Genomic DNA, 27,061 nt, shown 5'->3' on the forward strand with positions numbered 1-27,061 from the left:
GTACTGATGGAAAATAAATCAGCCATGATGGAATGGCGGAGCAGAGTCCACGGGCTGAATGGCCTAATTCTGTTCGTATGTCTCGCAGTCTTACTGTCCAAGGTGAGAAGGGGAATGTTTATAGAAAATTTATGAAGCAACTTCTTAGGCAGAGGCTGTTAAGTAACTGGAACGAACTATCAGAATCAGGTTTAACATCATTGGCATATGAGAAATTTCTTGTTATGTGGCAGCAGTACATGATAAAACCTGTAAATTAATATAAGGTGTGTATATGTATATGTGTGTGTATGTATGTGTGTGTATATATATATATATATATATATAGTGTGTTAAATGAATAGTGCAAAAAAAGAGGGAAAAGAAGTAGAGGTAGTGTTCATGGGTTCAATATCCATTCAGAAATCTGATGGCAGAGAGGAAGAATCAATTCCTGAATGGTTGAGTGTGTGCCTTCAGGCTCCTGTACCACCTCCCTGATGGTAGCAATGAGAGGAGGACATGTCCCTGGTGCCTGAAGATGTCCTGGATGCTGGGAGGCTCGTGCCCATGATGGAGCTGACTGAGTTCACAACTTCCTTCAGCTTATTTCAATCCTGTGCTGTGCCCCCGCCCCCCTCACCACCAAACCAGATGGTGGTGCAGCCAATTGGAATGCTCTCTGCGGTACATCTGTAGAAATTTGCAAGTGTCCTCGGTGGCATACCAATTTTCCTCAAATTCCTAATGAAATATCGCCACTATCGTGCCTTCTTTGTAGCTGGGCCGATATGTTGGGCCCAGGATAGACCCTCAGAGATGAGGACGGTTGTGTGTTCCCTTGTCTTATCCTTTTTGAAGTCCACAATCAATTCTTCAGTCTTACAGATGTTGACTGCAAAGTTGTTGTTGTGACACCACTCAACCAGCTGATCTGTCTCACTTCTGTATGCCTCCTCGTCACCATCTGAGATTCTGCCGGGGAGAAGGCAGGAGAATGGGGTTGAGGGGGGTAATAAATCAGCCATGAAGGAATGTTGGAGCGGACTTGATGGATTCAAGGCCTGATTCTGCACGTTTGTATTACAGTCTGGTGACCTCTGGGCTGGGAACTGCCCTGCACTCTCTGAGCCACCACTAACGGTCACTTTTCTTTTTTACTAGTCCTGTTCCCTCGACACACCAACCCCAGCACCCGTGATAACACCATCAATTTGATTCATACCTTCAGAGATTACCTGCATTACCACATCAAGTGCTCCAAGGTGAGTGATGGGGCAGCCATTGAGTTCCAGCCTCTACCCCCAGTGTAGTTACTCAACACACACAAAAATGCTGGGGGGACTCAGCAGGTCAGGCAATATCTGTGGAGGGAAGTGAACAGTCAACGTTTTGGGCCGAGAACCTTTGTCTATCCTGATGATGGGTCTCAGTCCAAAACATTAACTGTTCATTTGCCTCCATTGATGCTGTCTGACCTGCAGAGTTCCTCCAGCATTTCTGTGTTGCTCTGGAGTTACAGCATCTGCAGAATCTCTTTTCTGCTGCTATCTTCACAGGGACGGGTGGAAAATTCTTGTTTATGACTTTCTGTCATATTCAGTTAAGGTGAAAGATTAGCTTTATTTGTCATGTACAGTGAAATGAGTCATTTGTGTCGATGACCAACACACTTAAAGGATGAGATGGGGGCAGCCCGCAGGAGTCAACAGACATCTGGTACCAACATAACATGCCTACAACTTGTTAACTGGAACAGGAGCACCCAGAGGAAAGTCACGCAGTCACTTTTGAACCCCAATCTTACAGCTGACATTGTAAAGCGTTGCACTAGCTACTACACTACTGTGCAGTCCAGAACACCATTCAAATTTTTCATGCAGTCTTTTCAGCAGAAGTGGGTGGAAAGTTCTTCTTTATGGCCTGCGCCTCATTTAGTTATTAATGCAAATGGGCAAGGTAAGAGAAAAATGCAGAAATCTGGAAAGAAGGAACAAGGTTATAGTGCACAGTGAAAATGTGGGAATAGTAATTAGAGATGTGTGAGCTCAGGACGGGCACAAGTTGAATTGATCTTATCTGCATGGAGAATTCATAATAACGTGGGTTATCTCATGGCATAAATAAGGGTGTTCAGTACCGTAGTGCTGGTGATTGGGATTGAAATCCAGCTGCTGTCTGTAAGGAGTTTGTACGTTCTGCCCGTGACCGCGTGGGTTTCCTGTGGGTCCCAAGGACGTATGCTGTGGGCATGTGGAAGCATGGCAACACTTAGGGCTGCACCCAGCACAGTCTTCAGACTGTTGGTTGTTGACGCAAGTCGCACATTTCACTTTGTTTCGATGTACACGTGCCAAAGCAAATCTTTAAAAAGAACATCACCCTTAATGGCTGCACAGCTTTACCACACCAGTGATTGCCGATTCAATTCTTGCCACTGTTTGTAAGGAGTTTATATGTTCTTGGCTCATTTCACCAACCGCATGCTGTGACTCAGTGCACACCACGTGCCCAGACGGCACTCCCCAAACCTCCCTCTCTTGCAGTTGAGACTCACATTGGAATAGTAACTTATTTGTCACATGTACATCAAAACATTGTGAAATGCCTCATTTGTGTCAGCAACCAACACATTCTGCAGATGCAAGTGGCTCCTGACACTGACCACGATGTCCTCAGAGGAGAGAGACTGGTTCCACCCCCCTTTTCAACACACACTACCCTCCACAACAGGTTGCTCTTGTTTGAGGTCACTGATAATCACCATGTGTTCACAGGCTTACATCCACACCCGTATGAGGGCCAAGACATCGGACTTCCTCAAGGTGCTGAACCGTGCACGCCCTGAGAGTGAGAAGAAGGAAATGAAGACTATGTCGTAAGTATGAAGGGAGGGCCCAAGAGGAGGGTCCGAGTTTTCATGGTTCACTGGATAAAATCTGGGAGGCAAATGCGAGTCACCACCTTTGACACCTCTGAGGATGAGCCCCTCCAAATGTTGGGCAGTCCGCCTCCTCCCTACTTTGACCAACGTATACAAAAATATTGTGCGTTGCTCAAAATTTCTAGTAACTGCAGAATCAATTGTGGCGTATAGATGGCAGAGTAATAGAGAGGGTTATATAGAATGGAAAGGTTAGACTGTAGTAGGTTAAAAGGCTGGCACAGCATGGTGGGTCAAAGTGCCTGTACTGTTCTATGTTCCATATGCTTTGGAGACAGTGCAGAAGACATTTAAGAAACTCTTAGCCTTCCATTTTTCTATCATCCATGTGCCTACGTATGAGGGAATGGTTAGGTTGATTTTGGAGTAGGTTAAAGGGTCTAAATAACATCGTGGGCTAAACGTCCTTTTGTGCGCTGTAGTGTTCTACAGGCTTTGGAGGCAGTTCAGAAAACATTTAATGGATGGTAGAAAATGGAAGGCTACGTAGGAGGGACAAATAAGAACGATCTTAGAGTAGGTTAAAAGTTCGGCACATCATGGGCCAAAGGACTGTAATGTTCTGTTATAATTTGCTTCTTCCTAATTTGTGCCTTGTTTGAGGAAGGGGCTGGCTTCTGCAAGAGGGTTGAGGCTGGTCAGGGGAAGTGAGAGCCAGCAGAAATAGAGGTGCTACAGTTCAGAGAAATCACGTGTTGAAACTGACCCAGCTGGTCCACATGGCTGCTTCTGCTTTAAATAAAGTTTAAATGAGTCAGGTTGTGTTACAAAGCTTGCTATTTACAAGGCTTTGCAATAAATTAATTTGCTTTTAGATTTCATAGATACTATTGCACTGTTGAATCGTTTGATAATCTAGTCATCTATTAAGTTTGTATCTAACCGTTAAGTGCTCCCTCCTTTATGTCATATTACAATTGGATGCATTAGGAGCCTGGCAGTTCCTAGATGGCTGGTAGCAACGTTATAAACCTGCGACTTTCCCAACACTAGTGGGGGGTGGGGGTGATTGAAACCATGAGTGGTGTTACCAGCACCACTCCCATTCAGGCATGGAGTCCTACAGCATGAGAACAGGCCCTTCGGCTCATCAATACACTAACCACCTACTACCCCTGCAGCCCTCATCCCCTTTTTAAATTTATTTTATGTATTTATTGATTATTTATTATGTATTATTGTGGGGCAGGCCCTTCCGGCCCAGTGCTCTCTGATGTCCACCTATCTGCATACTCAGCCTTAGCCTAATCACAGGGAAATCATCAATTAACCTACTCGCTGGTATGTCTTTGGATAGTGGGAGGAAACCCACGCGTTCACTGGAAAGATCGTACAGATTCCTTACAGATGACGTCGGAATTGAACTCCAAACTCTGACACATTCCAATGTCTCCCTGCAAGGTTCTGCCCCTCAGCCTCACACTGGGGGCAATTAACCTATTGAACCTGCAAGTCTAGGGGATGGGGATAGGGAGGGAACCCGCACAGCCAAGTGGAAATTGTAGACACTCCACACAGATAGCGCTGGAGGTCAGGATCAAACTAGGTACTGTGGGGCAGTGGCTATCTATCACTACTGCTCTGAAGCCAGGTTCAGTCCTCGCAGGGGGCAGAGAGAGTTGGAAGATTAGGGTTCAGTGGAGTTGAGTGGGTGTGGGGGTGGTGCAATGGGAGGTGTCTGCCATTGTTTGTGTCCAGGGGTTCCCCCTGACTACAAGAATGTTGCCAGGACTTGAGGACCAGAGATCTAATGAAAGGTTGAATAAATCACTGGAGTTTAGGAGAATGAGGGGAGATTTGATACAGGTGTACAAAATTATGAGGGGTATGGATAGAGTAAATGCAAACAGGCTTTTTCCAGAGTTTGGGTGTGACTGGAACTAGAGGTTAAGGATGAAAGCTGAAATATTTAAGAACCTGGGGGCGGGGGGCGGGGGGGCTTCTACACTTGAGAGTGTAGAGCAAGCAGCCAGCCAAAGTGGTTGATGTGGGTTTAGTTTCAACATTTAGGAGAAGTTTACATAAGTACATGCATGGGAGGAGTATAGTCCAGGTGTGGGTGAATGGGACTAGGCAGAAGTACAGTTCAGCATGGATTAGATGGGCAGAAGAGCCTGTTTCTGTGCTGTAGTGCTCCTCGACTCCATAAAGGACTCAGGAGTGTGGGCTTTTGGCTGGGCAATCACCAGATCTCCCTGCGATCTGTGGGTCTCGCAGTAGCGGCAGAGCTGAAGCTACTGGGAGCAGTGTCTTATCTGCCCATCGAGGAATGGAGGGCACATCCTTGCCAAAAGTTCAGACAGGGACTGCCACATCCCCTCAGTATGCAATTACAAGCTGTGGCTATTTGGGATGTGCCAATAATTTAACCAAATCCATCCTTCTGGTCATTGGTGCCCAACCAGATCCCTCCTTGCCCACAGTGAGATCCCCTCTGTTCATAATCAGTGCTTTGGCACTGGGTGCAAACTGTCCGCTGACCCATGCAACCATGTCCTCTTCAGGGTATTGATTTCCTTTAATACTCTTCCCCCTCCTGCCTGTACAGTAGATCTGTTTGTACCTCCTGGAACCTCGCCAGGCTCTTTGCATCCAAATTTATTTCTGCTCCACGACTTCATCGAAAGCTTTGTATGTCATTTGAATTCTGCTTTGCATGTCTTGAGTGTTCACGTATATCACTCAGACCTGTCCCCACCACTACTGTACCCCAGTGTTATACTGTGACAGACCTGTCCCCACCACTACTGTACCCCAGTGTTATACTGTGACAGACCTGTCCCCACCAATACTGTACCCCAGTGTTATACTGTGACAGACCTGTCCCCACCGCTACTGTACCCCAATGTTATACTGTGACAGACCTGTCCCCACCACTACTGTACCCCAGTGTTATACTGTGACAGACCTGTCCCCACCAATACTGTACCCCAGTGTTATACTGTGACAGACCTGTCCCCACCACTACTGTACCTCAGTGTTATACTGTGACAGACCTGTCCCCACCACTACTGTACCTCAGTGTTATACTGTGACAGACCTGTCCCCACTGCTACTGTACCCCAGTGTTATACTGTGACAGACCTGTCCCCACCACTACTGTACCTCAGTGTTATACTGTGACAGACCTGTCCCCACCGCTACTGTACCCCAGTGTTATACTGTGACAGACCTGTCCCCACCACTACTGTACCCCAGTGTTATACCGTGACAGACCCATCCCCACTAGTACCATACCCCTGTCTTAGAGGAAAATCTGTCCCCAGCAGTACTGTACCCCTGTGTTATACAGGAACAGACCCGTTCCCACTAGTACTGTGCCCCGGTGTTATACTGTGACAGATTTGTCCCCAACACTACTGTACCCCGGTGTTGTACAGAGACAGACCTGTACCCACCACTACTGTACCCCAGTGTTATACTGTGACAGACCCATCCCCACTGGTACCGTACCCCTGTCTTAGAGGCAGAGCTGTCTCCAGCAGTACTGTACCCCAGTGTTATACAGGAACAGACCTGTCCCCTCTGGTACTGAACCCCCATCCATGTAACAGTGACAGACCTGATCCCACCAATACTGTACCCCAGTGTTACACAGGAACAGACGCGATCCGACTGGTACCGTGCCCCGGTGTTAGAGGCAGACCTGTCCCCATTGGTACTTTAGGCTGAAGTAATGTGTCAGGAAGCTTATGCTTTGCTGTTAAAAAACATTGTGGCTGTTCTATCTCATCCTTTCCTGCCCCAGTCCTGTATCCAGAAATTTCTGAATATTTTTGGAATTTTGAGTCTTCACAGCAAAGAATTCTGACTGCTCACCTCCATACAAGTGACAAAATTCCCCACATTTCAGTCCAGAATCACCTTGTTGTTATAGAGCAGTGAATCCTGATTATGGATTCTTCCTGCAGGGAACATGTCCCCCTCCTGTTGAGCAATGCACACAAAATGCTGGAGAAACTCAGCAAATCAGTCAGCATTTATGGTAGAAATGTCCTCTCCTATCCCCTCCCTCCCTCTTCAACCCTTTAGCACTCCCTGTTTATCACCTCCCACCTTTTTCTGCATCCCCGCCCACGTACCTTCACGCTCACCTGGTCTACCTATCACCCTTCCCCTCCCCCCACCTTCTTATGCTCTCTTCTTCTCCAGTCCTGATGAACAGTCCCAGCCCGAAACTTGATATATTTGTTCCCCTCCATTGATGTTGCCTGACCTGAGTTTCTCCGGAGTTTTGTGTGTGTTGCCCTTTGGGTTTTCAGTATCAGCAGAATCACGTGTTAGTGATGTCCTCTCCTTCAGCCCAATGCACTGAGCTCTGCCGCTCCTGCCCCATCACTCTCAGGGACCGGTCTGAATCTTTCTGCACTCACTCTGAGTTTCTGTGTGTACAGGGGCAGTCTCTCCTTGCTCTGTGTTGCTTTATATTGCAGTCCATTCATCTCCGCTTTTACCCCCCCAGGTTTTTCCGTGGCAGACTACCGTTCTGCTTTTTACAGAAAAGAGTCTTTGGCGATAGTCCAGTAGCCCCAGTGCGTAGGGAGTGGACAGGGAGCGCAGTGCAGTCTCGGAGAGTCAGGTCTGCTGATAGATACTCGTGTGAGTGAAGCAGGGAGAGGTGCAGCCACCTCGGCAGTGCGGTGTTCCGCCTGAGAGAGAGTTCACCGTAGCAGTGCAGAAGACTCTGTTCCCCAGTGTGTGCTCTGCTGCGGTTCTCCAGTGTGGAGCTCCGGAGGGGAGGGGGATTAGATTCTCAGTCACTGCAAAGAAACAGTTATGCAGACCCTGTTACTGAGAGCAGGGTCAGCCTTTTTACTGTGAGGGGAGGGGAGGGTGTGAATGAAGTCCGGCCAACGGTGTTTTGAGATGTGGGATACATGTTCACAAGCTCTGAAAAGACCACATTTTATAGGGGCAGAGTGAGGCCATTCAGCCTGTTGAGTCTTGTCCAGCATTCCATCATGGCTGATTTATTATCCCTCTCAACCCCATTCTCCTGCCTTCTCCCTGGCACCTTTACTGATCAAGAACCTATCAACCTCTGCTTTATATATACCCAGTGACTTGGCCTTCACAGCCATTCATGGCAATGAATTCCACAGATTCACCACCCTCTAGCTAAAGAAATTCCTCCTCCTCTCTGTTCTAAAGGATGTCCTCCTGTTCTGATCTGTGCCCTCTGGTTCTAGACTCACCCACAACAGGAAACATACTTGCCACATCATTCCATATAGCTCTTCCACTATTCGGTTGGTTATAATGAGATTGCATCTTATTTTTCAGAACTACAGCTGTCAAGCTCTGCTCATACTTTAACCCAATCGTTCTGGTGAACGTACTCTGAACCCTCTCCAATGCTGGCACATCATTTCTAAGATAAAATGAGCCAAACTGTTCACTATGCTCCAGTGCAGTCTGACCAGTGCCTTATAAAGCCTGAACATTACATCCTTGCCTTTATATTCTATTCCTTTCAAAATGAATGCTGACATTGCATTTGCTTTCCTCGCCAACAACTCAATCTGTAAGTTAACCTTCAGGGAATCCTTCACGAGGACTCCCAATACCTTTGCACCTCTGACTTCTGAATTTGCTCTCCATTTAGAATATAGCAAGCCTTTACCCCTTCTACCAAATTGCACAACCATACACTTCCCTACACTATATTCCTTCTGCCAGTTCTCTCCACTCAGTTTGCTTCTTGGGGAGAGTGTTATTTTCTGACTCTCTCGCTTTGGGGAGGGGTACGTGGTGGGTGGTATGGGAAGGGTTGGTCAGTTTGCTGATTACTGTTGGAATGGTGATAACGGTATATCTGAGTGGCTGACTGCCTCCTCCCCGCTCTCCTGGGGCTGCGGCTCAGGTCCTGCTCAAGGATGGGGAGAGGGAGAGGGTGGTGATGATAGGGGAAAGGTGGGGTGGGAGATTTTGGGGAGGGCAGGTGGTGGAGAGGGGAAGGAGTGAGGATTGGGAGCGGTGTGGAGGGAAATGGTGGGATCTGGAGAGGTAGAGGTGTAGCGTGGCATCACCCGTGCCCGAGGAGTGATGACAATAAAAGGCCGAATTGCAGTGCTCCCCCCAGCAGTTGGTTCTCAGTAGGGACACGATGACAGGAACCCCAGAGCGAGACTGTCTGACCTCGGGCACGGTGTGGAGTGACGTAGGGGAGCTCACCCACCCCATCCCCTACATTCTGCACCAATGCCAGGTGTAGGGCAGAGCAGACTGTGTGTGAGCAGGATGAGGGTGCAGTCTGTCAGGGGTGATGGGTGCAGGAGCTCACGGTTTAAGGGGTGGTGGGGATCAGTGGTCTTCAGTAGGTGACGGGGAGTTGTTGGTTGATGCGTGGGAGGTTGAAGGAGTTGGGGAGGGTGCCCATGAAGTGTAGGAGGTCATGGGGTGGGGGGTTGTCAGTGTGTGGGACCTTGCAGAGTAAGTGGGGGAGAGGGTCTCAGTGGTGTACAGGTGGTAGTGGGGAGAAGAAGGACTATTGTACTGTTCTGACTGCCGCACTCTCTCCACAGGGGGAAGACCTTTACTGCCCGATAATAAACTGGCGGCCACAGATGGGCGAGGAAAGCCCAAAAGCCTCCCCAATCCCTCCCCCACAAACACACACAAAGAATCATTGCCGTGGTCAGCGGGACCTTTCCAGTGCATTCCCAGAAATATTCCCCACCTTCTGTCATTTTCCAAGCTTCCCTTGTGTTGAATTCCTACTTCCTGGGACCCTCCCAATGGAAATAAAAGCCCCTTCACCTCTCCGATCCGTGTCCTTAACATTTCGCTGTTGCTTTCCATGGCCTGTAATAAATCGATTCAGTATGTTACTCCCAGTCCCTGCCCTCGAACTGTGCCGCAGCGCTGACGGAGACAGTAGCACTTCCAGAAAAATAAAGTTTTTGTATGTCACCCTTGCTATCTGTATTTCATTTTGATCTTTTGGTCTTGTTATGTGTCTGACTTTTGTTTTAGACACTCCAGATGTGAAGCATTAACACTGTAAATAAAAACTATTATAGAACATACAACATATGGCATGCTTGCCTTTATTCATTAAGGCATTGAATTAAAAAGTCAGGATGCTGCAGCTTTATAAAACTCTAGTTAGGCTGCATCTGGAGTATTAAATGCAGTTCTAGTTGCCCCATTACAGGAAGGATGCCAAGGCTTTGGAGAGGGTTCCGTAATAAATGATTGGACAAAATTGGGTTTTTTCTCTCAAATAGTGAGGGTTTATAAGGTTATGAGATGTCTATTTTGATAATCTTTTTCCAGGGGTTGAAATGCCCCAGAGGGGATAATTTCAAAGGACATGTGAAGGGCAAGTTTTTTTTTAAAGAGTGGTGGGTGCCTGGGGTGGAGGTAGAGGCAAAAACTTTAGGAACTTGTAAGAGATGTGAATGTGAGGCTTTGCTCAGAGAAAGCAAAGAAAAGTAAAGCTAAGTTTTATCCATTTCTTTACATCTGCTCAGCTAGGATAGTGGAAGGCGTCTCTTGCGGTATGTGGGAAGACAGGGAGACCTCCAGTATCCCCGACCACCACAACCGAGAGAAATGCATCCAGCTGCAGCTTCGAACAAACTGCATTAAGGAGTTGGAGCTGAAACTGGATGAACATGGGATCACTCGGGAGGCTGAGGGGGTGATAGATAGGACATACAGAGAGGTAGTTACACCCTAGGTGCAGGACAAAGGAAACTGGGTGACAGGAAGGGGAAAGGAGTTAAGGAGCCAATGCAGATTACCCCTATGGCCATCCTGTTGAACAACAGGATTTGGATACTGTCTGGGGTCGGGGGATGACCTAACAGCAAAGTCATGGGGTTGAGTCTGCCTCTGTGACTCAGAAAGGAAGGGGGAAGAAGAGGCATGCTATGGTGATAGGGCATTTGTTAGGGAAAAAGACAGGAGGTGCTGTGGGTGAGAACAAGATGCCTGGGCGGTATGTTGCCTCCTGGGTACCAGGGTCTGTGATATCGGGGATTGAGTCCTCAGTATTCTTAAGTGGATTGTGAACAGCCAGAGGTGTGTATGGAACTGGAGCAGATAGCAGAGGTACTTTGCCTCAGTACTCACTACAGAAAAGGATTTTGGCAATTGTAGGGATGACTTACAGTGGACTCAAAAGCTTGAGCATGTAGATATTAAGAAAGAGGATGTGCTGGAGCTTTTGGAATGCATCAAGTTGGAGAAGTCATCAGGTCCGGACAAGATGTACCCCAGGCTACCGTGGGACTCGAGGGAGGAGATTGCTGAGCCTCTGGCGATGATCTTTGCATCATCAATGGCAATGGGAGGGTTGCAGATGTTGTTCCCTTATTCAAGAAAGGGAGTAGAGGCCAGTGAGACTTACTTCAGTGGTTGGTAAGATGATGGAGAAGATCCTGAGAGGTAGGATTTATAAACATTTAGAGAGGCATAAAATAGTTAGGAATAGTCAGTAAAGCTTTGTCAAAGGGAGGTTGTGCCTTGCAAGCCTGATTGAATTTTTTGAGGATATGACTAACATTGATGAAGGAAGAGCAATAGATGTCGTGTATATGGATTTCAGCAAGGCATTCGACAAGATACCCCATGCAAGGCTTATTGAGAAAGTAAGGAGGCATGGGATCCAAGGGGACATTGCTTTATGGATCCACGACTGGCTTGCCCACAGAAGGCAAAGAGTGGTTGTAGATGGGTCATATTCTGCATGGAGGTGGGTGACCAGTGGCGTGCCTCAGGGATCTGTTCTGGGACATCTACTCTTTGTGATTTTTATAAATGCCCTGGATGAGGAAGTGGAAGGATGGGTTAGTAAATTTGCTGATGACACAAAGGTTGGAGGTGTTGTGGATAGTGTGGAGGATTGTCAGAGGTTATAGCGGTTCATTCATAGGATGCAAAACTGGGCTGAGATGTGCCAGATGGAGTTCAACCCAGGTAAGTGTGAGGTGGTTCATATTGGTAAGTCAGGATGACAGAATAGTGTTAATGGCAGTGTGGAGGATCAGAGGGATCTTGGGGTCCAAGTCCATAGGACGCTGCTGATGGTTAAAAGCCATATGATGTATTGGCCTTCATCAGATGATGAGGGGCATTGATTGTGTAGTCAGAGGCTTTTGCCTAGGGTTGAAATGGCTAACACAAGAGAGCACAGTTTTAAAGCGCTTGGAAGTAGGTACAAAGATGTCAGGGGTAAGTTTTTTACTCAGAGTGGTGAGTGCGTGGAATGGGCTGCTGGCAACATTGGTGGAGGCAGATAGGATAGGGTCTTCTAAGAGACTCCTGGACATGTACATGGAGCTCAGAAAAATAGAGGACTAGGTAATTTTAAGGTAAAGACATATTCGGCACAGCATTGTGGGCTGAAGGGCCTGTATTGTGCTGTAGGTTTTCTACGTTTCAAAGTCATGGTCCATGCATGTACCAATAACATGGGCAGGATGAGTGACAAAGTTCTGTATAGGGAGTTAGGTGCTAAGTTAAAGGGCAGAACCTCCAGGGTTGTGATCTCAGGATTGCTACTGAGGCCAGAACTAGGAAGATCATGCAGTTTAGTATGTGGCTAAGGAGTTGGTGTAGGAGGGAGCACGTAAAACTTTTGGATAATTGGGTTCTTCCAGCAAAGGTGGGACCTGTACTGAAGGGATGGTATGCACCTGGACTGGAGGGGGACTAGTATCCTAGCAGGAAGGTTTATTAATGCTGCACAGTGAGGTTTAAACTGGAGTTGCTAGGGATAGGGAACCAGAATGCCAGAACAGTTAGTGGAGGCATCTGTTGAAAAGACCTCAAAGTTAGGAATCAAAACATTGAGCATGGTGTGACAAGACTGAAGGGTCGTAGCTGAATGTGTGCAGTATCCGGAATAAGGTAGATGAACTTGCAGCACGATTGCAAATTGGCAGGTATGATGTTGTAGGCATCATTGAATCATCACTGAAAGATTATAGCCGGGAGCTTAATGTGCAAGGATACACATTGTATCAAAAGGGTGGGCAGGAAGGCAGAGGGGCGGTGTTGCTCTTTCATTAGAACAAGGTGACACTGGGTCTGAAGGTGTTGAATCATTGTGGATAGAGCTAAGGAACTGCAAGGGTAAAAAGACCCTGATGGAGTTGTATACAGACCCCCAAACAGCAGTAAGGTTCTGGCCTACAAATTACAACTGGGAGATAGAAAATGCATGGCAAAAGGGCAATGTTACAATAGTCATGAGAGATTTCAATATGCAGGCAGATTGGGAAAATCAGGTTGGTGCTGGATTACAGGGGGTGGGGGGATTTCTAGAATGCCTATGAGTGGCTTTTTAGAGCAGCTCGTGGTTGAGCCTACTTAGGGGATCAGCTATTCTGGGTTGGGTGTTGTGCAATGAACCAGAATTGATTAGAGAGCTCTAGGTAAAAGAACCTTTAGGGACAAGTGACCATAATATGATCAAATTCACCCTGAAATTTGAGAAGGAGCAGCTAAAGTCAGATGTATCAGTATTACAGTGGAGTAAAGGGAATTACAGAGGCACGAGAGAGGAGTTGGCCAGAATTGATTAAAAAAGAATGCTGGGAGGGATGGCAGCAGAGCAAATGGCTGACATTTCTGAAAGCAATTTGGAAGGTGTAGGATATGTACACCCCAAAGAGGAGGAAGTATTCTAGAGGAAAGAAGACACAACCATTGCTAACAAGAAGTCAAAACCAAAGGGAGGGCATATAATAAAGCAAAAAATAGCGGGAAGTTAGAGGGTTGGGAAGCTTTTAGCAACCAATGGAAGGCAACTAAAAAGTCATTAATAAAGTTAAGATGGAATGCAAAAGTAAGCGAGCCAATAATATTAAAGAGGATACCAAGGGTTTCTTCAGATACATGAAATGTAAAAGAGAGGTGAGAGTGGATATAGAACAGCTGTAAAATGATGCAGGAGAGGTAGTAATGGGGGACAACAAAGTGGTGGATGATCTGAATAAGTGTTTTGCCTCAGTCTTCACTGCAGAAAACACTAGCAGTATGGTGGAAATTCCAGGTGTCAGGTGTGAAGTAACAATACGAGAGGGAAGGTTCTTGGGAAACTGAAAGGTCTAAAGATGTACACGCCAGGGTTCTGAAGGAGGTGGCTGAAGAGATCGTGGAGGCATTAGTAATGATCTTTCCAGAATCACTTAGTTCCAGAAGACCGGAAAATTGTAAATATCACTCCACTCTTCAAGAAAGGAAACGGGCAGATGAAATGAAACTATAGGCTAGTTAGTCTGACCTCAGTGGTTGGGAAAACGTTGGAGACAGTTATTAAGATGAGGTCTCAGGATACTTGAAGGCACGTAATAAAATAGGCCATAGTCAGCATGGTTTCCTCAAGGGAAAACTTGCCTGATAAATCTGTTAGAATTCTTTGAAGAAATAGCAAGCAGGATGGACAAAGGAGAATTGGTTGATGTTGTACACTTGGATTTTCAGAAGGCCTTTGACAAGGTGTCACACATGTAGCTGCTTAACCAGCTATGAGCCCATAGTATTACAGGAAAGATTTAGCATGGATAAAGCAGTGGCTGATGGCAGGAGGCAAAGAGTGGGAATAAAGGGAGCCTTTTCTGGCTGGCTGCTGTGACTAGGGGTCTGTGTTGGGTCCAATTCTTTTTACGTTATATGTTGATGATGGGATTGAAGGCGTTGTTGCAAAGTTAGCAGACAATATGAAGGTAGGTGGAGGAAGTTAGTTTTGAGGAAGTAGAGAGGCTACAAAAAGACTTGGGAGAATGGGCAAAGAAATGGCAGGTGGAATACAGTGTTGGGAAGTGTACGGTCATGCATTTTGGTCGAAGAAATTAAAGGGTTGACTACTTGCTAAATGAAAAGAAAATACAAAAAACTGAGATACAAAGGGATTTGGGAGGCCTCATGCAGGATCCCCTAAAGGTTAATTTTCAGGTTGAATCTGTGGTGAGGAAGGCAAATGCAATGTTAGCATTCATTTCAAGAGGTCTAGAATATAAAAGCAAGGATGTAATATTGAAACTTTATAAAGAACTGGTGAGGTATCACTTAGAGCATTGTGATCAGATTTGGGCCCTTTACTTAGAAAGGATGTGATAACACCTGAGAGGGTTAACAAAAATGATTCCAGGATTGGATGGCTTACCATAGAAGAGCTTTTGATGGCTCTGGACCTAGATTCACTAGTATTCAGAAGAATGAGTGGTGACCTCATTGAAACTTACTGAATGATGAAAGGCCTTGATAGTGTGGATGTGGAAGGAATGTTTCCTATGGTGGGAGAGTCTAAGACCACAGCTTCAGAATAGAGGGGCTTCCTTTTAGAATGAAGCTGAGGAGGAATTTATTTAGCCTGAGAGTGATGAATCTGAAATTCTTTGCAATAAGCAGCTGTGGAGGGCAAGTCTTTATGTATATTTTAGGCAGAGATTGATGGATTCTTGATTTGTCAGGACATAAAGGGACTTGAGGAGAAGGCAGGAGATTGGGGCAGAGAGGAAAAATGGATCAGCCATGATGAAATGGTGGAGCAGACATGATGGGCCAAATGGCCTAATTCTGCTTCTATATCTTATGGTCTACAATGAAATGATATGGACATTGTGTAGACAGAAGAGATAGGGTATCCTTTTGATTACTATTTTAACAGTATGGTCATGGACCAGTTGGACCAAAGGACCTCCTTCTGTGCTAAGATGTAACTCTATGCTGAAGCAAGTTAATGGCAAACTTCTTAGCAGTACGGAGGAACAGAGGGATCTTGGGATCTATCTTCTCAGATCCCATAAACTTGCCACTCTAGTTGATGGGTTGTTAAAAAGATTCAAAGTACATTTATTATCAATGTACTGTATCAATAAAAATGTGTGAAGCCTCTGTAATTACCTGATTTTCTGCATTAATTACTCATAAAATGTGGTCTGATCTTCATTTAAGTCATAATAATAGACAAACACAATCTGCCTAACTAATGGCACACAAACAATTGTACTTTTCATGTCTTTATTGAACATATTGTTTAATCATTCACAGTCCAGGCTGGAAAAAGTATGTAAACCCTTGTATTTAATAACTGGTAGAACCTCCTTTAGCAGTAATAACCTCCACTGAACGTTGCCTGTAGCTGCTGATCAGACTTGCACAATGGAGCAGAGGAATTTTAGACCATTCCTCCATACAAAACTGTTTCAGTTCATCAATATTTCTGGGATACCTTGTGTGAGCAGTCCTCTTTAGGTCACACCACAGTATCTCAGTTGGGTTAAGGGATGGACTCTGACTTGGCCATTCCAAAACACAAATTCTCTTCATTTTTTCCTCATTTTTCTTCATTCTATTGTTGATTTACTCTTGTGTTTTGGATCATTGTCTTGTTGTATCATCCAACTTCTATTAAGCTTCAGGTGATGGACAGTAAAATGTCTTGATAAAATTTTGAATTCATTGTTCCCTCAACGATTGCAAGCTGTCCAAGTCCTGAGGCAACAAAGCAGCCCCAAACCATGATGCTCCTTCTACAATGCTTCACAGTTGAGATGAGGGTTTGGAGTTACTGTGCAGTGCCCTTTTCCCTCCAAATATAGAAGTATGCATTCTGACAAAAAGTTCAACTTTCCGCTCATCTGTCCATAGAATATTGACCTAGAAGCATTGCGGAATATCTAGGTGGTCTTTTGCAAACTTGAGATGTGCAGCAATGTTTTGTTTTGGAGAGCATTGGTTTCCTCCATGGTGTTCTTCCATGAACACCATTCTTGTTCAGTGTTTTTCTTATAGTGGACGCAAGAACAGAGACTTTAGCAAATTCTAGAGGTTTCTGTAAGTCTTTTGCTGTTACCCTTGGGTTCTTTTTCACCTAGAACCTAGAATACTACAGCACAGTACAGGCCCTTCAGCCCTCAATGTTGTGCCAACCCATATATTCCTTAAAGAAAGGTACTAAACCCACACTACCCCGTAACTCTCTATTTTTCTTTCATCCATGTGCCTGTCCAAGAGGCTTTTAAATACCCCTAATGTTTTAGCCTCCGCCACCATCCCTGGCAAGTCATTCCAGGCACCCACAACCCTCTGTGTGAAAAACTTACCCCTGATATCTCCCCTGAACTTCCCTCCCTTAACTTTGTATATATGCCCTCTGGTGTTTGCTATTCATGCCCTGGGAAACAGGTACTGGCTATTCATCCTATCTATGACTCTCATAATCTTGTAGACCTCCATCAAGTCCCCTCTCATCCTTTTTCGCTCCAAAGAGAAAAGTCCCAGCTCTGCTAACCTTGCCTCATAAGACTTGTTTTCCAATCCAGGCAACATCCTGGTAAATCTCCTCTGCACCCTCTCCATAGCTTCCACGTCCTTTCTATAATGAGGTGACCAGAACTGAACACAATACTCTTAAGTGTGGTCTCATCAGAGATTTGTAGAGTTGCAACATGACCTCTCTACTCTTGAACTCAATCCCCCTGTTAATGAAGCCTAGCATTCCATAGGCCTTCTTAACTACCCTATCAACCTGTGCAGCAACCTTGACAGATGTATGGATTTGAACCCCAAGGTCCCTCTGTTCATCCACACTCTTAAGTAATCAATCATTAACCCTGTACTCAGCCTTCTGGTTTGTCCTTCCAAAATGCATCACCTCACACTTATCCGGATTGAACTCCAACTGCCACTTTTCTGCCCAACTCTGCAGCCTGTCTATATCCTCTTGTAACCTTCAACAACCTACAGCTCCATCCGCAACTCCTCCAATCTTCATGTCATCTGCAAACTTACTCACCCATCCTTCTGCCTCTTCATCCAGGTCATTTATAAAAATCACAAAGAGCAGGGGTCCCAGGACAGATCCTTGCGGCATTCCACTAGTCACTAACCTCCAGGCAGAATACTTTCTTTCTAGTACTACCCTCTGCTTTCTTCCTGTAAGCTAATTTTTTATCCAAACAGCCAAGGTTCCACTGATCCCATGCCTCATGACTTTCTGGATGAGTCTCTCATGGGGGACCTTGTCAAATGCTTTGCTAAAATCCATGTAGACCACATCCACCATCCTACCCTCATCAATTTCTTTTGTTAACTCTTCAAAAAACTCAATCAGGCTCGTGAACCACAACCTTCCCTTCACAAAGCCATGTTGACTATCCTTGACTGTACTTCTCCAAATGCTCATAGATCCTATCCTTAAGAATCCTTTGCAATAGTTTGCAGACCAACAACGCAAGACTCACCGGTCTATAGTCCCCAGGATTCTCCCTATTACCTCTTTTAAACAAGGGAACTACATTTGCCATTTTCCAATTCTCTGGCACCTCCCCTGCAGTTAAAGAGGATTCAAAGATCATAGCTACTGCTCCAGTGATCTTTTCTCTCACTTCCCACAGCAACCTGGGGTATATCAAGTCCGGCCTTAGGGACTTACCTTGATGTTTTTAAGAAGATCCAATACTTCTTCTTCTTTAATCTCCACATTGTCCAGCACACAGGCCTGTTCTATTTTGACCTCACCCTGATCAATGTCCTTTTCACTTGTGAATACTGAAGCAAAGTATTCATTTAGGACCTCCCCAGCCTCCTCTGCTTCCAGGCACATGTTGCCTTCTTTATCCTTTAGCAGCTCCACCTTCATTCTTGTCATCCTTCTGTTCTTTACATTTGCATAGAAAGCCTTGGGTTTCTCCTTAATCCTAAATGCCAAGGCCTTCTCATGGCCCCTTCGAGCTCTCCTAAGTTTGAAAGCTGAAGACCTCCTTCAGCATTGCACGTTGTGCTCTTGGTGTGATTCTTACAGGATCCCCTCTCCTAGGGAGAATAGCAATAGTACTGAATTTCCTCCATTTGTAGACTATTGCTCCTACTGTTGACTGATGAACATTCAGGTCTTTAGAAATGATTTTGTAGCCTTTACCAACTTCACACATCTCTACAATTCTTCTAAGGTCCTCTGACAGTCATTTTGATCGAGGCATAGTGCACTAAACGGATCATTCGTGAGAGGAGCACGCTCTATCAGTAACCTGACCTTGTGTGTTTTTTTATATAGGGCAGGGCACCTCTACAACCCACAACTCCAATCTCAGCTCACTGATTGGAACACCTGACTCCAAATAGCTGTTGTAGAAGGTATTACCCCAGGGGTTCACATTTTTTGAACACAGAGTGGTTGTTTAAATGGGGTACTCACTATTGACGAGGAGCAGTACAATGTTAGTTCAGGCAGATTGTATTTGTCTATCATTGTGACTTAGATGAAGGTCAGACCACATTTTATGAATAATTAATGCAGAAAACCGGGTAATTTCAAAGAGTTCACAAACTTTTCCTTGCAACTGAGTGTACAGAGTCCTGCCTCTGTCTCCCCAGAGACAGCCTCAAACAAAGAACCATGGAACCACCTTGCTCAAAGAAAAACATCAAACGTCAAAACCCCCTTCTCCCCATGCGCAAATGGCAACAAAAAAAGATTGAAAGCACAGAATATAAAATACAAAAGACATATTTCAGTTCAGTTCAGCTCACTGTTCGAATACCTGCAGACCACCCAATTCAAAAATCGCCCAATAGTAATAACAAAAAAGCACAACCCGGACTAGAAATGGAACACACCTTAAAAACTAATTGTAGTCCAAACCTACAATCAGTGTCAACTAACCCTTGCCCCAGCCCCATCTGCCCACATCAATGAGGGAGAGGAAGAGATCACTCACAGCCTCGTGGACTCCTCTCGCGACAGCAAAGCGCCAGATCGCTCGATCGGCCCGAAAACACACCGGCAGAACGTAGACAACAAGCTCTAACAGTAGTAGAAGCAAATCTGAAATAAAAAGAAGAGAAAGCTGTATGGTGTGTTGGCCTTCATTTGTTGAGGCATTGCGTTCAAGAGCCACGAGGTAACGTTGCAGCTCTATAAAACTAGTTAGACCGCACTTGGAGTTTTGTGTTCAGTTTTGGTCACCTCACAAGAAGAATGTGGAAGTCTCAGAGAATGTGCAGAGGAGATTACTGTTGAAATGATAATAACAGTATATCTGAGTTAATCAAACCGTGACTGTGGCTGACTCTCCCTCCTCCCCACTCCTGGGCTGTGGGTCAGCTTCTGCCCCTCAAGGATGGGGAGGAAGTAGAGGTGGGAACGGGGAGAGGGTTGAGATGGGGTGGAGCTGGAAGGAGGATGCGGAGGGTTGCAAAGGGTAGAAGGAGAAGGCTGGAACGGAGAGATGGTGGTGAGGGGAGAGGGTGGAGTGAGGTGGGAAGGTGTGGGGAGGCAGAAGAGTTGGGGATTGGGAACGGTGCAGAGGGAAGGGGCGGGGAGAAATGGTGGGGTTAGGCCAAGGGGTGATGACAATAAAAGGCCAAAATTGCAGTGTTTCCGCCCGGCAGTCGATTCTCAGTGGGAGCACGGTGGCAGAGAAACACTGTCTGACCTCAGACATCCCCATGCACAACGGTGTCAGGGGGAAAACTCCCTATCCTCACACACCCCATCCCCTATATTCTGCACCAATGCCTGGTCTGGAACAGAGCAGACACTGTGTGTGTGTGTGTGTGGGAGCAGGATAGGTGGAAGGAGTCAGTGGTGTGTGGGAATTCATGGTGTTACATAGAACAGTACAGTACAGAAACGGGCCATTCAGCCCACGACACTGTGCCAAACCAGCTAAAAAGCAAATCATAAACATCCAAACACTAATCCCTCCCACCATGTCCATATCCCTCCATTTTCCTTACATTTATGTGCCTATCCAACTATCTCTTAAAAGACTCTAAAGTATTTTCCTTTACCACCACATTCCAGGCATCCATGACTCTTTGAGTAAAAAATTTCTGAATCCAAACAGCTAATTCACTGTGGATCCATGCATCTTAATCTTCTGGATTAGCCGCCCATGAGGGACTTTACTAAAGTCCATGTAGACAACATCTGCTGCTCTATCTTCATCAGTCACTCTCGCCATCTCGTCAAAAAACTCAAGTCACATTGGTAAGGCACAACCTGCCACACACAAAGCCATGCTGGCTCTCCTTAATTAGGCCATGGGTTTCCAAATGCTCATCTATCCTATCCCTAAGAATTTTCTCCAAAATTTCTCTGCAACTGACATAAGACTCACTGGGCCATAGTTCCCAGGATTTTCCCTTGTTCCCTTCTTAAGTAGAGGTACAACATTAGCCACTCATCAGTCCTCCGAGAGCTCACTTGTGGCTAGACAGAACACGAAGATACTGGTCAAGAGCCCAGCAATCTCATCTTTTGCCTCCTTCAATAACCTGGGGTAAATCCCATCAGGCCCTGGGGTTTATCACCGTTAATACTCATTAGAAGACCCAACACTTCCTCCTCCTTGACCTCTAAGCAACTTCATATATTTATACACTCAGCACTGATCTCCTCCCTCCATATCCTTGGTAAATATTGAAGCAAAACCTCACTCACATTCTCCTCATCCAAACAAATATTCCCCTTTATCGTTGTGTAACCCTCAGCGTTAGTCTAAAGAAGACAGTGTCTGGCACCACCAAACGTGTGAAATCTGAAGTGTAAGACCTCTTGTTTGTGTGATCCGCTCCCCCATTACAAATCAGTACCAAAAAATACCAGACAGTGCACCATAACAATTAAACATTTAGCTTTATAATTCTTAATTTGACTGAAGGTTTAGTAAAGAAAAACAAACAGAAAAGGGCCCATTTTAATGGGACAGTCTAATGTGCAGAAGTTAGAGCTTACGGTTTCCCTTCCATTGGTCCTCCATCGATTTCCCCGGGCTTCATCGACTCCCGACCCCACTTTTAAGTCCACTCCATCCTGCTGTCTATGACCTCTTCTTTCTGACTACTTCTTTCTTCATCTCTCACTGAACAGAAGACCCAGATCACTTCATCCTTCGTCCAAGAAAAAAACATTCCAAAGCCACCGTTACCTCTAGCCATAACCCAAACACTGCTACAGAAAAACCATTACTTTAGCAATGAAACCTTTCCCAAGGTGTTACACTCTCCCCCCCACCCAACCAAATTTAGTCATGTCCTCATGATATTGGGATAATTTGCCAACCCTTCCTGCAAAGCACAAAGTCCAACCCTGCTGTGAAAGGCAGTGGCATAGCACCCCAAAGCATAAGGGCTACACTTTGTTCCCCAGTGCTACATAGGCCAGCCTATCCAGTGGTGTCCTGATTCTTTGAGACCTCTGTACCTCTCAAACTCTCAACCAATCTCTATCTCTTTATGTCATCAGAGCTAGTCACTCATCTAACAACTGAGAGGCCTGCTCTTCCCAAGTCTCAAACTCCTCTTCCCTCTCAGGGGCGTGCTTTATTCCACAGAATATTCTTAGCTTCCGATAACTAGGACCCTCAGCCTGTGTGCTGGGCCATTCATTCGCCAGAAAGGTAAGGGCTGACACTAGCTCAGAATTCTCACTTGTCACTGGGGGACAGGAACTCATTGGACATTCCAAATCCAACTACTCCTTCCCCTCACTCCTCAGAAATGAGAGAATCCTGTCTTTGAAGTCTCTGCCTCCAGCTATGGGAGACTCAACTTGCGATTTGGCCCACTCCACAGCACTCTCCTTTTTGTAGAAATATAAAAACATAGAAAACCTACTGCATAATACTGGCCCTTAGGCCCACAAAGCTGTGCTGAACATGTCCCTACCTTAGAAATTACTAGGCTTACCCATAGCCCTCTATTTTACTAAGCTTGTGCCTATCTAAACGTCTCTTAAAAGACCCTATTGTATCCACCTCCAGCAGCCCATTCCACACACTCACCACTCTCTGCATCAAAAACTTACCCCTGACATCTCCTCTGTACCTAGTCCCCAGCACCTTAAACCTGTGTCCTCTTGTGGCAACCATTTCAGCCCTGGGAAAAAGCCTCTGACTATCCACAAGATCAATGCCTCTCATCATCTTGTACCCCTCTATCAGGTCACCTCTTATCCTCTGTCGCTCCAAGGAGAAAAGGCCGAGTTCACTTAATCTATCCTCATAAGGCATGCTCTCCAATCCAGGCAACATCCTTATAAATCTCCTCTGCACCCTTTTGTGGCTTCCACATCCTTCCTGTAGTAAGGCGAATAGAACTGAGCACAGTACTCCAAGTGGGGCCTGACCAGGGTCCTATATAGCTGCAACATTACTTCTTGATTCCTAAATTCAATTCCACAATTGATGAAGGCCAATACACCACATGCCTTCTTAACCCCAGAGTCAAACTGCACAATTGCTGTGAGCATTCTATGAACTCCAACCTCAAGATCCCTCTGATCCTCCACACTGCCCAGAGTCTTACCATTAATACTATATTCTGCCATCATACTTGACCTACAAAAATGAACCACTTCACATTTATCTAGGTTGAACTCCATCTGCCACTTCTCAGCCCAGTTTTCCATCCTATCAGTGTCCCACTGTAACCTCTGACAGCCCTCCACACTATCCACAACACCTCCAACCTTTGTGTTATCAGCAAATTTACTAACCCATCACTCTGCTTCTTCATCCAGGTCATTTATAAAAATCACAAAGACTAGGGGTCCCAGAACAGATCCCTGAGGCACACCACTGGTGACTGACCTCCATGCAGAATATGACCCGTCTACAACCACTCTTTGCCTTCTGTGGGCAAGCCAGTTCTGGATCCACAAAGCAATGTCCCCTTGGATCCCTTGCCTCATTACTTTCTCAATAAGCCTTGCATGGGGTACCTTATCAAATGCCTTGTTGAAGTCCATATACACTACATCTACTGCTCTTCCTTCATTAATGTATTTAGTCACAACCTCAAAAAGTTCAATCAACCTCAAGAAGTTCAATCAGGCTTGTAAGGCACGACCTGCCCTTGACAAAGCCATGCTGACTATTCGTAATCATATTATACATCTCCAAATATTCATAAATCCTGCCTCTCAGGATCTTCTCCATCAAATTACCAACCACTGAGGTAAGACTCACTGGTCTCACCTGGGCTAGCTCTATGCCCTTTCTTGAATAAAGGAACAACATCCACAACCCTCCAATCCTCCAGAACCTCTCCTGTCCCCATTGATGATGCAAAGCAACCAGAGGCTCAGCAATCTCCTCCCTCATCTCCCACAGCAGCCTGGGGTACATCTCATCTGGTCCTGGTGACTTAGCCAACTTGCTGCTTTCCAAAAACTCCAGCACATCCTCTTTCTTAGTATCTATATGTTCAAGCTTTTCAGTCATCACTATAATCACCAAGATCCTTTTCCATAGTGAATACTGCAGTAAAGTATTAATTAAGTACCTCTGCTGTTTCCTCCGGTTCCATACATACTTTCCCACTATCTTATTATCTTACTATCCTATTCTTTTATATCTTGTCCTCTTGCTCTTCACATACTTGTAGAATGCCTTGGGATTTTCCTTATTTCTGCCTGCCAAGGCCTTCTCATGGCCCCTTCTGGCTCTCCTAATTTCCTTCTTAAGCTCCTTCCTAGTGGCCTTATAATCTTCTAAATCTCTAACATTACCTACCTCTCTGAACCTTTCATAAGCTTTTCTTTTCTTCTTGACTAGATTTAATACAGCCTTTGTACACCATGGTTCCTGTACCCTACCATAACTTCCCTGTCTCATTGGAACATACCTATGCGGAACTCCACACAAATATGCCCTGAACATTTTCCACATTTCTTCCATACGTTTCCCTGAGAACATCTGTTTCCAATTTCCTGCTTGATAGCTTCATAATTCCCCTTACTCCAATTAAACGCTTTTCTAACTTGTCTGTTCCTATCTCTCTCCAATGCTATTGTAAAAGAGATTGAATTATGATCACTATCTCCAAAATGCTCTCCCACTGAGAGATCTGACACCTGACCAGGTTCATTTCCCAATACCAAATCAAGTACAGCCTCTCCTCTTGTAGGCTTATCTACATATTGTGTCAAGAAACCTTTCTGAACAAACCTAACAAACTCCACCCCATCTGAACCCTTTACTCTAGGGAGATGCCAATTGATATTTGGGAAATTAATATCTTCCATCACGACAATTCTTATTATTACACCTTTCCAGGATCTGTGTCCCTATCTGCTCCTCGATATCCCTGTTACTATTGGGCAGCCTATAAAAAAATACTCAGTAAAGTTATTGACCCCTTCCTATTCCTAACCTCCACCCACAGAGACTCCGTAGACAATCCCTCCATGATGTCTACCTTTTCTGCATGACACTATCTCTGATCAATAGTACCATGCCCCCACCTCTTTTGCCTCCCTCCCTGTCCTTTCTGAAACATCTAAAACCCGGCATGTGAAGTAACTATTCCTGTCCTGTCTCTGTAATGACCACCACATTATAGCTGCAAGTACTGATCCATGCTCTGTTTGTTCACAACACTCCCTGCATTAAAATAGACACATCTCAAACCTTCAGTCTGAGCACGTTCCTTCTCTATCACCTGCCTATCCTCCCTCTCACACTGTCTACAAACTTTCTCTATTTGTAAGCCAGCTGCTCTTCCCCAGTCTCTTCAGTTTGGTTCCCACCCCCCAACAATTCTAGTTTAAACTCTCCCCGATAGACTTAGCAAACCTCCCCACCAGGATATTGGTCCCCCTGGGATTCAAGTGCAACCCGTCCTTTTTGCACAGGTCACACCTGCCCCAAAAGGGGTCCCAATGATCCAGAAATCTGAATCCCTGCCTCTGCTCCAATGCCTCAGCCATGCATTTATCCTCCACCTCATTCTATTCCTATTCTCACTGTCGTGTGGCACAGGCAGTAATCCCGAGATTACTACCTTTGCGGTCCTGCTTCTCAACTTCCTTCCTAACTCCCTGTAGTCTTTTTTCAGGACCTCTTCCCTTTTCCTACCGATGTCATTGGTGCCAAAATGTAGCACGGCCTGTAGCTGTTCTCCCTCCCACTGCAGGATATCTTGGATGTGATCTGAAACGTCCCGGGCCCTGGCACCTGGGAGACAAACTACCATCCGAGTTTCTTTCCTGTGTCCACAGAATCCTGGAATGTATGTAGCCCTCGGTACCCCCCCTCACATGGGGCCCCAATAGTACCAGAAAGTTCCTCTGCCATTACGCAGGTGCTAGTCCAAACTAAAACAAAGTCTTTGCCCGCCATTTTATTAAACCTCCGCCCCACAATCATAACTTTGTCAACAGCTTTAACGGTACTTAAAAGTCAAATTAACAATTTGTCCCAAGTACAAATTTCTACCCCACTCAACGCACACGCATTGGTTACCAGTAACCCCATGAATGTACACCACCACTCAACCCCATAAGCATCTATACTAGCACAGATTTAAACACACAACCCACTGGTTCAGTGCACAAGGCAATCACACAGCATCCAACAAAATCAATCCCGGACAAGCCCCAACAATTGTAACCCTCAAGTTCGGCCAGCGGCATTAGTCTAGGGAAGACAGTCTCTGGCCCTGCCAAACATGTGGAATCTGAGGTGCAAAACTTTTTGTTTATGTGGATGCTGTGTGATCTGTTCCCCCATTACAAATCAGAATCATGAAATAACAGACAGTGCACCATAACGATTAAATGATTTAGCTTTATAACTCTTAATTTGACTAAAGAGTTAGTAAAGAAAAACAAAAAGGGCCCATTTTAATGAAACAGTCTAATGTACAAGTTGGAGCTCAGGGTTTCCCATCCGTTGACCCTCCATCGATTCCCCTGGGCTGCCTCAACTCCCGGCCTCCTCCAAGTCCACTCCGTCCTGCTGTCTACAACCTCTCCTTTGCGGCGTCTTCCCTCTTCATCCCTTGCCAAACAAAAGACCCAGATCACCTTGTTCTCAGGCACATTACAAGAAAAAAACACTCCCTTCATTGGATGGCCCCCGTTACCTCTAGCCATAACCCAAACACGGCTGCTACAGAAACCCCATTACATTAGCAGTGAAACCTTTCCCAGGGTGTTACACGTGAGTGGTTCCACCCTCTTACTCTTGATGTATGTATAGAATGCCTTGGGATTCACCCTAATCTGACTTGCCAAGGACTTTTCATGGCCCCTCCTGTCTTTCCTAGTTCCGTTCTTTAGTTCTTTTCTGCTTTCTTTCTAATTCTAATGTGCTCTATTTGATCCTGACTTTCAAAGATTTGCATGCTTTATCTTTTTCTTCTTGACTAAATTTATCACCTCTCTGGATATTT

General features: G+C 45.5%; 1 protein-coding gene and 2 non-coding genes across 4 annotated transcripts in view; all 3 read left to right on the top strand.

Moving 5' to 3' along the window:
* arpc2 (actin related protein 2/3 complex, subunit 2) overlaps positions 1 to 9,835 on the top strand; it is a 31,105-nt gene extending 21,270 nt beyond the window's left edge. Inside the window, exons 8-11 of one of the 2 annotated variants that reach the window (XM_059967515.1) lie at positions 1,144 to 1,244; positions 2,757 to 2,857; positions 7,386 to 7,502; positions 9,448 to 9,835. In XM_059967515.1, coding sequence (XP_059823498.1) covers positions 1,144 to 1,244; positions 2,757 to 2,857; positions 7,386 to 7,502; positions 9,448 to 9,472 — 344 coding nt within the window. In that variant the 3' untranslated portion in view covers positions 9,473 to 9,835. The remainder of the gene's footprint in view (positions 1 to 1,143; positions 1,245 to 2,756; positions 2,858 to 7,385; positions 7,503 to 9,447) is intronic. The other variant, XM_059967516.1, reaches the window with a different exon arrangement.
* On the top strand, positions 8,958 to 9,067 carry LOC132393612 (small nucleolar RNA SNORD89). Its single transcript, XR_009512003.1, has one exon. It is a non-coding gene; the product is annotated as a small nucleolar RNA SNORD89 (small nucleolar RNA).
* A 10,384-nt stretch (positions 9,836 to 20,219) lies between the features above and the next one.
* On the top strand, positions 20,220 to 20,322 carry LOC132393614 (small nucleolar RNA SNORD89). The gene has a single exon (XR_009512004.1). It is a non-coding gene; the product is annotated as a small nucleolar RNA SNORD89 (small nucleolar RNA).
* The last annotated feature ends 6,739 nt before the right edge of the window (positions 20,323 to 27,061 follow it).

The sequence above is a fragment of the Hypanus sabinus genome, chromosome 4, assembly GCF_030144855.1.
Source record: "Hypanus sabinus isolate sHypSab1 chromosome 4, sHypSab1.hap1, whole genome shotgun sequence".
Classification (NCBI taxonomy): Eukaryota; Metazoa; Chordata; class Chondrichthyes; order Myliobatiformes; family Dasyatidae; genus Hypanus; species Hypanus sabinus.